Raw genomic sequence first — 12,142 nt, 5'->3', positions numbered from 1 at the left:
AAGATCTGGACTATGCCGCCTTTCGCGGTTTGCGGTCACACATACCGAAGTTCTGGCGGAATGTGTCGGCACCCGGATGTGGTTCGTGATCAGCCCCATAATTTCATTGTCCAATAATATGTATCGTATTTCTTTTCGGAGGCCGTTAACGAACATATCCAGAACACTAAATTGAATCGTTTAACCTTTATCACATCATCCATGAGCAGACACCCAATTCAAACTTGCGGTAAATCGTGCTAAACATTTCAAGATGTTTGCAGTTGAATTGCTCGAGCGACTCGGTTTGCCAACTATCTATCTTTGGATTGGATTTGTTTTAGTAGTCGTAAGAATCCCAGATATATCCTCTGTAAATTCAATGCTAACAACTTCGCCTTTAGCTTCTAGCATACCCTACATATTTTGCAATTTACAACCTATACTTTCACCCATTGAGAAAGTTTCCAGGGCCACTTATAGCCAGATCCTCATACATCTGGTATGCCAAGAATTGGTAAGCCATAGAACACTTGCAGGTCTCAGAGTCATAATGGAATCATCTAATCAAACAAATGCAGGATTGGAGGAAGATGGCCTCACGCATTATCTGATCTTCATGAGAAGTATGGTTAGTTCACATTTCCACAATCAAAACGTGAGATTCATAACTCATAAGCCTCAGGTCAAGTTGTTCGAATAGCCCCTGATGAGCTTGCATTCAGCTCGGCTCAGTCTTGGAGAGATATCTATGGACATTCAGTGAAGGGCAAGAAGTACTTCAGAAAGACCGACTGGTATGCAGGTGTTGGTGATCTACCAAACTCCATCTCAACAGAGCCAGATCCGCAAAAGCACAGTGCCATGCGCAGAGTATTAGCCAACGCATTTAGCAATTCTGTTCTCAAGGGCCAGGCAGATGTCATCAATAAATATTTGGACATGTTCGTCAGTCAGATCAAGAAACATGACAATCCAAATGGTATTCCAGTCGAAGAATGGTTCAACTGGCTGACATTCGATATTGTAAGCATTTATGTAAAGTGATGGTGATTTAGTGTCGATGTTAATGAAACTATTCATAGATCGGGGATCTTACTTTTCATGAATCTTTTGGTGCAGTCGAAAATGGTAAGCTATCACACATGCCCCTCTTCCATGAATTCATTATGCTAATATCTCCCTAGCCCGAACACATTTTTGGATTCACTTGATCATCAACGGTAATTTCATTCGAAGTCTCTATCCAATCTTCCAGAAGATCCCGATCAGCAGACTCTTCATGAAATGGATTATTCCAAACATGGATGAGATTCGTCAGCAGCGACGGGAACACATTGCCCATACGAACTCTAAAGCCATGAAACGGGCCAATCGTGATGACATTGTTCAAAAGGATTTTTTCAGCTTCTTACTTGGTAAAGAGGGAGCGGATACTTCGGAAATGTTCTTGACTGCGCAGGCCCACACTCTCATTATCGCTGGATCTGAGACTACAGCTGTCACGCTGACAGCTATGGTATCATTCTTACTTCGTTATCCGGACAAAATGAAGATTCTCATTGACGAAGTGCGTGGCGCATTTACTGACAAATCTCAAATTAATGTTGAAGGAACTCTACCCCTAGAATACCTCTTCGCCGTAATCGAGGAAACACTACGCATTCTCCCTCCAGTGCCATTTGGCCTTCCTCGTACGTGCCCTGGGGCAGTCATTGACGGCCATGTGGTTCCAGAAGGGACCATCGTTTCCGTCTCTCCATATACAGCATCTCACGATGTAAGGTATTGGCATGATCCTGAGGGATGGCATCCCGAGCGATGGCTCCCTTCTGACCATCCTCTTCATAATCCCGTATTCGATCAAGATAATAAAGAGGCAAGCAAACCATTTAGTACTGGACCTCGTGTTTGCTTGGGTGTTAATTTAGCATATATCGAGCTAAGGATGACACTCGCGAGGCTATTGTTTGAATTCGATATGGAGTTGCTTAGTAAACCGGTCGATTGGAATACGGAATTGGATTTCTTTCAATTCTGGAAGAAAGTTGAGACGAGAGTAAAGTTCACCAGTCTTCATTGATAGATGTGCGTGAAGCGGAATGTAGAAACAATGATCGATCAAATTTGAGAGTTGCAGTCATCACCGTTAAACAAAAACTCTTGTTTACAATTTCGATGGACTCTTGTGAAATGTAAAGCTTCGATGATTCCTAGATAGGATATGTGTGAACCATGCAGACACACCCTTTTATGATAGACAGCCAGTCAGCTGTAATAAAAAAATTATATCAAGTTCATGGTCACTTGTTCCTTGATCTTGAGAGCCAACATGTGCAAATCAAATGGTCTTCGCTGAGCGAGACTCTTGTAAATATAATCGAAATGAGCAATAGTACAGGTGTTTCAAACACCAATCACCAGAAAATGTTACGGTTTGCAATCTCGAGTTTCTGTAACAATACATTCCAAGGCAGTTTCCAACTCTCTGTTCTAAAAGCATCGAGCATCGGCGAAGCTGCAAAAAATTCGTCTATTTGCAACTTTTTAAGTCACAGAGCTCAGCTAGCAGGACTGCGCACTAATTGACATGGAAATTTCAGAGGCCACAGGACATGTGATTGCCTGTTGCATGGCTAGCCGGCTGGCAATCTCAATGCTATCTCCAGGTCCAGATATTGTAGGCTGTGATCTCTAAACTCAACACTCGTCTGAGTGAATTCAGATGAGACTTTGATTATCACAAGTAATCTTGAGGAATTTCTATGATCTTTTGCATTGAAAAATGAGAAGTATATCCTCTTGTCTAAAAAATCAAGCAACCGACAGTACTCCTTTGAACGCAATACTCCCATTTCCTGAACAAAATCTACACAGATCTGTTCCTCTATCTCCAGTGCTGACTATACATAGATCTTTGTGATTAAAATTCTAGAACTTTGACCTCTTTCTGTCCTATCCTCTGCTGAAGAAGTACCCAATCACGCTTGAAGTCAAGCTTGGCAATTAACGCCTTGTACTGCCAATATGGGTATGGATATCGATAGACATGTCCTATTTTTGACTTAAAAAACTGATATTAGCCACTAAGATACACACGTCAGACCAAGGATGTTCTCACCCTATAATAACTTTTGCAATTTGGATTCGCAGGAGGCAATTTTGCTTGCCCTGGTCTCAATGATAATGTCCAAGATCTTACGCGTTCTTCCTTTGGCATAATAGCATAACGGAAAGTGCCAACATTCTTCTGAAAGAGATATTCTGTTGCGATAGAATTGTGATGAGCTTGAAGTTCAAAAAGCTCCATGACGCTGGTTTCGAAAGATGAGCTATTCGGACCAAGAAAGTTGAAGTAATTTGGAAAATCATCAACGGCGACGCCTCGTGAAAGTTAGCAATTGGATGAGAATATATTGGTTATTATCTCTTACCATATAAGGAAAACAGTTCTGGTTGGTATTTGTCGCATAGTAGTTGTCCCGATCGTCCTTTTGTTGGGACAGGAAGTCCAAAATCGACGGGATTGTAACCTAGTTGTTTGTCATTTAATTTCGTCTCTTCCGATCGCAATATTCCTATCTCTTACCAGTACCCCAAATCAATACATCAGTTTCTCGTTCCATCTCCTCGCCTGTATCAGTATTCCTTGATTTAATGCCATTCTCGGTGAGTTCAGTCACACTGTCAGTCACAAGCTCTACGTTGTCGTTGTTAAATATCGGATAATAGTCACTGAGCATCAGTGGACGTTTGCATCCAAAAACATCTTTAGACTCAAGTTTCCGTCTTAAAGTGTCATCCTTTATCTGTTTGTATAGGTGGTTCCTAGTCATCGAGATGACTATTTTTTGGAGCCATGATCCTACAGTAAATAGACGCGGACGTAATATTTCATCCTGTTGGTGAGTTTAATACAGGACACCAAAGTTTGCAAATTTGATCAAGTAGCATACCTTTTTCATCCAGAACCACCGATTAAACCGCATCAGAAATGGTATATGAGCAAACATCCATTTTGTTAACGACCCGACAACAACATCGTTACGAGGCAAGACATGTCCTGGGCTTCTTTGATAAACTATCAAAGACTTTACCTCAGGGTAAATGTTTGGAATAAATTGACAGGCAGATGGTCCTGTTCCAATTACGGCAACGGTCTTTCCCTTGAGATTGGCATTTTTTGGCCAGTCCACACTATGCCACTCCTCCCCTTTGAAAGCATCGACATTTTTCACAGGTGCCTTCTTGGGCACTGTAAATGCTCCTAAAGCGCCGATAAGCTGATTTCTAAATTAGAAGATATACAAAACAATATGAGGGGCTCACTGCGTACTACATGGCAGCTCCAGAGTTTTGTATCTCCCGTGGTAAGATCGGTAGTCTCGACAAGCCACAACAAACGCGAATCATCCCACTTGGCCTCTACAATCTCTGTGTTGAAAGTTGTGGACTTATGTAATTCATATTGTAATGCTACGTCCTCAAAGTATTTTTGGATCTCGGGCTGGGGTGCAAAAGTTCTACTCCAGTCTATTTAGAGTTAGTTCTGAGATGTTTTAGAATAGGCCGATAAAAAGCTTTAATCCATCATTGTCTTCTTCTGTTAGAGATAAAGTCACATGTATGAGAATACTGACAAGGATTAAGAGCAAAACTTATTTGATACTCGTGGCTTGGAATATCACACGCAGCACCGGGATAAGTGTTCTTCCACCAGACTCCCCCAAACGCACTTTGTCTTTCTAATATCTGAAATTCTTCAAGAGGAAGCGTTTTTTCACGTATGAATGTACAACCTTGAATAATTCCTGCAGCACCTGCTCCAAGAATAATGGCAAATCGATGTTCATCTGCTTGTAGAGTCTCGATTGGCATTTTTTCGCTTGACATTTCGACTTTGAATAGAATAAATGTTAGAATGGATAATAGTATTTAATATTCTTTTTTCTTTCGAAAATAATGATTAGTTATTAAAATAAGAATATTGAAAAAGCCCTAATTTTGGTGTATTTTCAAATGGCTCACATGCTGATAAACTACGTTATACATATCGAGTTTCCTGTGGTATCAGACTGGGGTCTTTACACGGTCCATGTATTTCGGATGCCGAGAATAACCTTATATTCCGTGGAAACGATTACGAGACCGAAAGCTGGGATCATCACATGATCAAACCCTTGCCATTTTGATTCAAACTACCTGACTACAATGTCTAGACTGCACAATCGATACCCGCGGCGGGTAATATTCCTTGGGGAGAACTCGCGGAGCGGATTATTGTAGATTAACCGTAAGAGGGAAAATTTCTTGGCTAGTTCCATGATTCTGACTCTAAGTTCCCGTCTGGACCTTAGCTCTAGCTAGAGGAAGCACTAATCAAAGTCTTGAGGCCATCTTCTACCGTAAGAGGGATTATTTCTGGGAACAATTCGTTGAGATACACGGAATCCGGAGCTTTAGGGTCGAAACTAAATGTTCCTGATTCAAACCAGTCTCCATGCTCTTTCAGCGAGGCCGAGTATGCAGCCCTATGAGCCGGTGCTTCGATGACCTGCCCACTAAGAATTTTAGAGGGTTCGTCAGTGATTGTCCATTTTTCACCTGTACATGCAGGCTCAAGTTAGCAATGCTTCAGTTCAGCATTAGATGTTGGAAAGGTTCGAAGGCATGTAAAGTCGTAACCATACCAGTAATTTTCCCTGCTATATTTATCACATCATGCCAGGACTGTCGGTCCCCAACAATAAAACTTCTATTCTCCCACTTCGGTAAGGAAAGACTAGCAACGACAAAGCGGCCCACGTCTCTTGTATGGGTCATAACCAAAGGTACTGTCCCTGATCCAATACCTACCGAGGTTCTGCTGGGAATGTCGAAGAATCTTATTCCAGCTGCAAGATGACTTGGCACCGTGGGCATACACAAATAATCTAAGAAGAGACCATTGACGAAAGAAGTATATTCGAGGTGAGTTTTAGCAAGCTCCTTCACGGCAACTGCTTTGAGGCCAGTGCTTGGGCGAGCGAGCGCATGTCTAATGAAATGGTTAGATGCGACGATTTGTCAAGTCCGTAAGGACGAAGAAGATCCAGACATGGAACTGAATGGGATACATCGGGTCTCACTCACTTTTCTTCATAAGCACTTCCATACTCACTAGGCACGAATCGCTTCACAGACTGGGAACCAGCAGCACCTCGTACAAGGTTCAACTGTGAGTCGCTGTGCTCTTTTGAAACAATACACAAAGCCGAAATAACTGTATGAATATGATGTTCATCGAGTATCTTTGAGATTTGTGAGACATCGGAATAATCAATCGAAACAACCTTTACGTTGTTTTTTGCTGCATATTCGGGTGATTCCTATGCTCAAACGTTATTTTTTGTTCATTCAATCAATATTCCGGAGAAAATTTGGGATGAATTACCGTTCTACTCAAAACAATGAATTCGTGTTCTGTTTGTGCTTTGAGGGCGTCAACGATAGCGTAACCAACCCCACCAGTTCCGCCTGCGACTGCCACTCTGACCATGATGTGAGATTTGAGCTTTTATATGGATGTGATAGATATTTTAGTGACAATGTAGTAACTAAGCAGGTATCTCCCTTTGTAAGTTGGGCAATATTCACAGAATGAACAGTCTTAATGGTGACAATTCAAAAGATTGTCTCAGTCTATCGTAATATAAATATTACAATTTATCTTTCTAGGTAATCACATCCAGACCCTTTTTCTTTTCCACTTGTGTCACCTCTTTCACCCCTCGTTACTCTCCGGAAACGTTTGTGAATTATGTCTTCTATCTTTCGGTAGCCGAGCCGACCCTCCGAAAGTCCGCGGTATCTATGAATATTCTTCTTGATATTTTACATCGGTTCTGATGTCATTACCAATAAAATCATCGTATAGTTATTCAATTATAGACAGAACATAAAGATTCATTTAGATCGAGACTTATATCAATATTGATAAAGGATGACGTGATTAATTAGTAGATCGACTATATCAATAGATTGACTACAACTGTACAGGAAAAGAAGGTGGTGAAGTTGATTACGATTCGCAGTGTGGCCCCCATGAGGACCGCAGAGGACGGGCCCATTCAGTCCATGAGATATTTTCCGAATTGCGATCGCGGTCGTCGATGACAGAAGCGTAGATGGCTCTACGAATTTCAACAGGCATCGATGTTAGCCTGCTCTCACACTGTGGATCACAGTCGTCGGTCATACTTCCTGGATGATCTGTAGCGATGCAAGTTTTGACGAAAGAATCCGAAGATTTGAGAATAGGCGATTTAAACAATATCTCATGAACTTTAGGATTACCTATCTAATTATCAACACCAAGAACTAACTCCTTCAATGAACAAACGGGGTACTACTAGCGGCGGCGTTAGCATTTGTGCAGAAACGTGGTAACCTCTTCACAGACCATTCTCAACGAGAAGAACAGCAGATTTACAAATTTTTGTTATCAAGCATTCAAATCGTTGATTTTATGCTTCTTCCGAGGTATGAGGGGAGGTGTTTCGAGAAGTATAAAAGGGCTTTTAGGCAGAGGTAAAGTGTGCGTCTCACTTTTCACTGGAAAATTATTGGCCTTCTTTCAATGACTCTTTAATTAATCAGCAATTCCAAAAATTCCTAAAAATTGACGAAAGTTGCCCTTATTTCCTTTGCAGGAGGCCTGTGTTAGCTCTCGTGTACCAGAGTAATACTTGTGTAAACTTACAACTTTAATACAATGGCGGAGTGAAATTATTGAAGTACGGGATTCGCAGGGTTCCTGCTTTCTGAGCTGTTTAGTAATCTTTGCAATAAAGCAAAACAATGCCCGTGCATATTTTGATAAACTGCTAACGTAGTTTAACACCGAGTGGGCCATATCACCGAGTGGGCCATCATTTTTACATACAAAATTCGTCTGTGCGTAACCGTGCACTTTCTTTATTTATTGATAGAATTTCCTAAAATTTGAAATTATAAGATTTAACTATATAAATAATATGAAAATCTAGTTATTTATTGAAAATTCAAATTATTATAATAGTTATTATAGAAATATTTCTTTTGTAACGAAAATCGTAACAATTTCTACTTTTTTTTAGAAAATATAAGAAATTTTTATATTAAAACACAAATATTAAAAATGCGTTAATGGATTCGTAGAAGCAAACGAAGTGGAAAAGTACTAATGTATTATATAATCATATATCTATATAGTAGACCATTTTCATATTTGCAGATTCATAAAACCCTTTCTGATTAGTTATAAATAATATACCGATACTAGAATAAGATTATTTTAATCGAACAAAGAGAAAAACTATATGAAATCATTTCAATCCAATATACAATTTTAAAAGGAAAGAAAATTCGATTGAAAAAGAAGTAATTAAATTAAAGCAATTGAGAGCTTTCTAATAATTTAATTAGTTTTAAGGTAAGCCCTATAATAGTAATGAAATTAATAGATTGAATGGATTAAATTGAAAGGAGGTGTATTCAGAGGTGTATTAGTAAGCACAGGGTGTAAATGCTTTAGGCACAGTTGCCTGTTACAACGGATTAGTAACAGGCTGTAGAATCACTAATGTATAGGCTATAATGGTATTATAGGCCTCAATGATTCAGCTGCAGTATATCAGGGAACACTAGGTATTCGAGGAAAACCTCAAGCATATATATAGTATTAGTTATAGGATATCCTAGAAACATAAAATACAATTCCTAGGATAATAGATTCTAGAAAACACTGAGTATAACTTTGCAAACTTTTTATAAAGTTATATTAATAAAATCCCAAGGGATTAGTTTCAAAACAAAAGAATAAGTTAGAATATCAAGAATCATAGAATTAATATCCTATAATGGATAGCTTAGGAATGATAATATTTTAAAAACAATCGACTGTTTCAATTATTTAAATAAAATGAAAATCTATATAAAAGAATAGATTTTATTATAATATAAAATTTTATATTTAAAATAATAATTATTAATTTTATTATTATAATTATAAAAATTGCAATTAATTATAATCTTATTGAATTCCTATTTAAAATCTAATCTAAATTATTCTAAGAAATCTTTAAACATTTTCATATAATCTTAAAAGCAATTCCTATAATATTTTGAATATCATTTCTATTTCAAATATCAATTCAATAATCAATTATTAATATAACATCCAGAATTATTACTATAAATTAATTTATTAAAAATATTAATAATATCGAAATAATTGATACTTTAAAAAAGATTATTATTAATAAAATCTCTAAAATTATTTTATTAAATAAATATTAAAATAATTGATAAAAGTTTGATATTTTCTTTTTATAATTTGAAATCTATTTTTAATTTAATAAGAATAAATTCACTATTAAGGAATTCAAAAGTATATAGATTGTATTATATTTTCAAAGTGAAATAATCAAATAGATTCAATTATATTTGTATAATTATTTTGAATATAATAGTAAAGATTGTATATAATTTATTCAAATAATCTTCAATAGTTTTAAAGGATTTAAAATAAAGATTTATAAAATCTTTAAAAATTCTAATAAATTAAAAATAATGGAAAATAAAATCTTCAATTTCAAATAAATAGGATTAGTATTGAAATATATTATAGAATTTTGAAAATATATTGAAACAATTAAATAGAATGAAATCGCTATTATAAATTATTATTATAAAGAATTCAAATCAAAAGTTAAATTAGAATTAAAAAGATTTATTGAAAATATAAATTTGAATAATTTGATTTAAAACTTTATTAAATTAAATAATCGTTTTTATAGATATCAATAAAGCTAAAAATTATATAAATCTTAAAAAAATCCAAAGTAAAAATATTATTACAAAAATAAAAATAGATTATATTACAATTTATAAAGATATAAAAGCTCTATAAAATTAAATATTATATATTATACAAATAGAAATAATAATTTAAAAAAGAAATAAAGATAAAAAAACAATTTATATTTTGAATATAAAAAAGTAGAATATTAAATAATAAATTATTAAAATAAAAAGATAAAAAGAAAAAGAAACAATTTCAAATCTAAATTTAATAAAAGTCAATTTAATACTATCTTTATAATTTCAAAAAACTTAATTGAATCTGAAAATATTGAGATTTTCATTATTAAAGAATTTCAATAATTATTAAAAGAATTATTATAAAATCAAAAGAATATAAATATAATAGATTTATAAAAATAAAAATACTATTGAATTTTAATATTTTTTATAATAAAAGAAAGTTATTAGAATAAAATAGAAATAAATTATATTATAATAAATTGAATAGTTTGTTATAATGAATTCTATAGAATTTATTGATTAAATAAAAAAGCAATTGAATAGTTTTTTTTTAAAAAAAAGATAAAGAATTATTAGAATAATGTAATATATAAAAATTTAATTTTAGATATAATTTTATAAAAAGTTTGCAAATTTATTTAATAATTAAATACTATAAAATAAATAAGATAAATATATTATAAGGTTTAAATAAATGGATATAAATAATTAGTTATAATAGATTTAGAGGTTATAGGAAATTTTATTATATTAGAAATTATAAAGTATTTAAAAATATTATTTTAAATAAAATAATATCTTTATTGATTATAATTAATTAATAAATAATTAATAAAATTTAATGGAAGGATTTTGTAAAAGATAATTTTAATATTAATAAATATAATTTAATATATAGAAATTATATAATTTGATATTATATTATTAAATCAATAATAGATTTTTTTAGAAATATTATAATTAAAAATATATAATTCGAAAATAAATTGGGTATAAGGAATTATAATATTTGATTAATATAAAAATGATTATAAAGATATATTAGAAATATTTGTAAGATATAATATATATTAAAAAGAATTGAATACAAATAATATTAATAATATAGGATATTTAATTCAAAATTCTTTATTAAAAGTAAAAGCTAATATTTTTTTTTTATAAATATAAAAGTTAATAATATAATATAAAATTGTAATCGAAATAAAAGAAAGATTTATAATATTAGAATAATATAAAAAATATAAATATATTTTCAAAAAATCAAAAATCTATAAAACTTTATTGAAATATAAATTATAAAATTATAAAATAATATTAAAGGAAAATAAAATATTTATATATATTTCAATTTATTCAATATCAATTAATAAATTAAAAAAGTTTAGAAAATATATTAATAATAATTTAATTAAAAGATAAATTAAGAAATTTGTATTTCAAATAATTAATTTAATTATATAAATATCTAAAAAGAATGAATCTAATAAATTAATTATAAATTATAAAAAGCTTAATATATTTATTAAAAAGAATTGATATTTATTTTTATTAATTATAAAATTAAAAGATTGATTAGATAAAATTATAATATTTATTAAAATAAATCTATATAAAAAATTATCATTTAATTAAAATAAATGAAAATAAAAAAATAAAAAACCGTTTTCAAAATAAAATATAAGTTATATAAATATCAAATTATACTATTTAAATTAATTAATATATCAATTACTTTTATAAGATTTATAAATAATATATTATTATAATATTTGAATATTTATTATGTATATTATTTAAACGATATCCTAATATATTTAAATAATAAGGTTCAATATATTAAAAATGTTAGTAATATTTTTAAAAATTTATTCAAAATAGATTTACTATATAAACTAAGTAAATACAAATTCCATATTATAGAAATAGAATTCTTAAGATTCATTATATCAAGTTAAAAATTTAAAATAAATAAAAACAAAATTAAAATAATATTTAAATAAAAGCAATCAATTATAATTAAAAAAGTATAATCCTTTTTAGAATTTATTAATTTTTATAAAAAATTTATTAAGGATTATTTAAGAATTATTATATCCTCAATTATATTAATCAAAAAAGATTAAGAAAGTTTTGAATAAATTATTAAAATATAAAAGTTATTTAATATATTTAAATAAGTAATAATAAAGGAATTAATATTATTAATGTCATAGGGTTAGGGTTAGGGTTAGGGTTAGGGTTAGGGTTAGGGTTAGGGTTAGGGTTAGGGTTAGGGTTAGGGTTAGGGTTAGGGTTAGGGTTAGGGTTAGGGTTA

At 32.2% G+C, this 12,142-nt stretch overlaps 3 protein-coding genes across 3 annotated transcripts; 1 reads left to right on the top strand and 2 right to left on the bottom strand.

Moving 5' to 3' along the window:
• The first annotated feature begins 173 nt into the window (after positions 1–173).
• Bcboa3 lies at positions 174–2,371 on the top strand. Its single transcript, XM_001545351.2, has 6 exons — positions 174–328; positions 384–496; positions 561–610; positions 665–1,005; positions 1,065–1,110; positions 1,167–2,371. Exons 1-6 carry the CDS (start codon positions 254–256, stop codon positions 2,060–2,062), a joined length of 1,521 nt encoding a protein of 506 aa, XP_001545401.1. The 5' UTR covers positions 174–253; the 3' UTR covers positions 2,063–2,371.
• Positions 2,372–2,674: 303 nt separating this feature from the next.
• Positions 2,675–4,934, bottom strand: Bcboa2. Its single transcript, XM_024690127.1, has 7 exons — positions 4,620–4,934; positions 4,316–4,512; positions 3,936–4,262; positions 3,569–3,878; positions 3,414–3,512; positions 3,101–3,363; positions 2,675–3,043 (listed from the first exon to the last, which is right to left on the bottom strand). The coding sequence occupies exons 1-7, from the start codon at positions 4,870–4,872 to the stop codon at positions 2,903–2,905; spliced, it is 1,590 nt and encodes a 529-aa protein (XP_024545895.1). The 5' UTR covers positions 4,873–4,934; the 3' UTR covers positions 2,675–2,902.
• Positions 4,935–4,967: 33 nt separating this feature from the next.
• On the bottom strand, positions 4,968–6,714 carry Bcboa1. Its single transcript, XM_024690126.1, has 4 exons — positions 6,413–6,714; positions 6,112–6,347; positions 5,670–6,016; positions 4,968–5,583 (listed from the first exon to the last, which is right to left on the bottom strand). The coding sequence occupies exons 1-4, from the start codon at positions 6,515–6,517 to the stop codon at positions 5,339–5,341; spliced, it is 933 nt and encodes a 310-aa protein (XP_024545894.1). The 5' UTR covers positions 6,518–6,714; the 3' UTR covers positions 4,968–5,338.
• Positions 6,715–12,142: the final 5,428 nt, after the last annotated feature.

This window comes from Botrytis cinerea, chromosome 1, assembly GCF_000143535.2.
Source record: "Botrytis cinerea B05.10 chromosome 1, complete sequence".
Taxonomy (NCBI): Eukaryota; Fungi; Ascomycota; class Leotiomycetes; order Helotiales; family Sclerotiniaceae; genus Botrytis; species Botrytis cinerea.
Note: the sequence above shows the minus strand (reverse complement) of the source record. Positions and strands in the feature narration are given on the sequence as shown.

Coding starts and splice junctions, on each gene's coding strand:
- Bcboa3 (XM_001545351.2), top strand. CDS start 254: ATGTTTGCAGTTGAATTGCTCGAGCGACTCGGTTTGCCAACTATCTAT. Junction 497..560: donor ATCTGGTATGCCAAGAATTG/GTAAGCCATAGA, acceptor AAACAAATGCAG/GATTGGAGGAAGATGGCCTC. Junction 611..664: donor TGATCTTCATGAGAAGTATG/GTTAGTTCACAT, acceptor CATAAGCCTCAG/GTCAAGTTGTTCGAATAGCC.
- Bcboa2 (XM_024690127.1), bottom strand. CDS start 4,872: ATGTCAAGCGAAAAAATGCCAATCGAGACTCTACAAGCAGATGAACAT. Junction 3,513..3,568: donor TGTATTGATTTGGGGTACTG/GTAAGAGATAGG, acceptor ACAAACAACTAG/GTTACAATCCCGTCGATTTT. Junction 3,364..3,413: donor AGAACTGTTTTCCTTATATG/GTAAGAGATAAT, acceptor AACTTTCACGAG/GCGTCGCCGTTGATGATTTT.
- Bcboa1 (XM_024690126.1), bottom strand. CDS start 6,517: ATGGTCAGAGTGGCAGTCGCAGGCGGAACTGGTGGGGTTGGTTACGCT. Junction 6,348..6,412: donor TCATTGTTTTGAGTAGAACG/GTAATTCATCCC, acceptor GTTTGAGCATAG/GAATCACCCGAATATGCAGC. Junction 5,584..5,669: donor TATAGCAGGGAAAATTACTG/GTATGGTTACGA, acceptor CTGCATGTACAG/GTGAAAAATGGACAATCACT.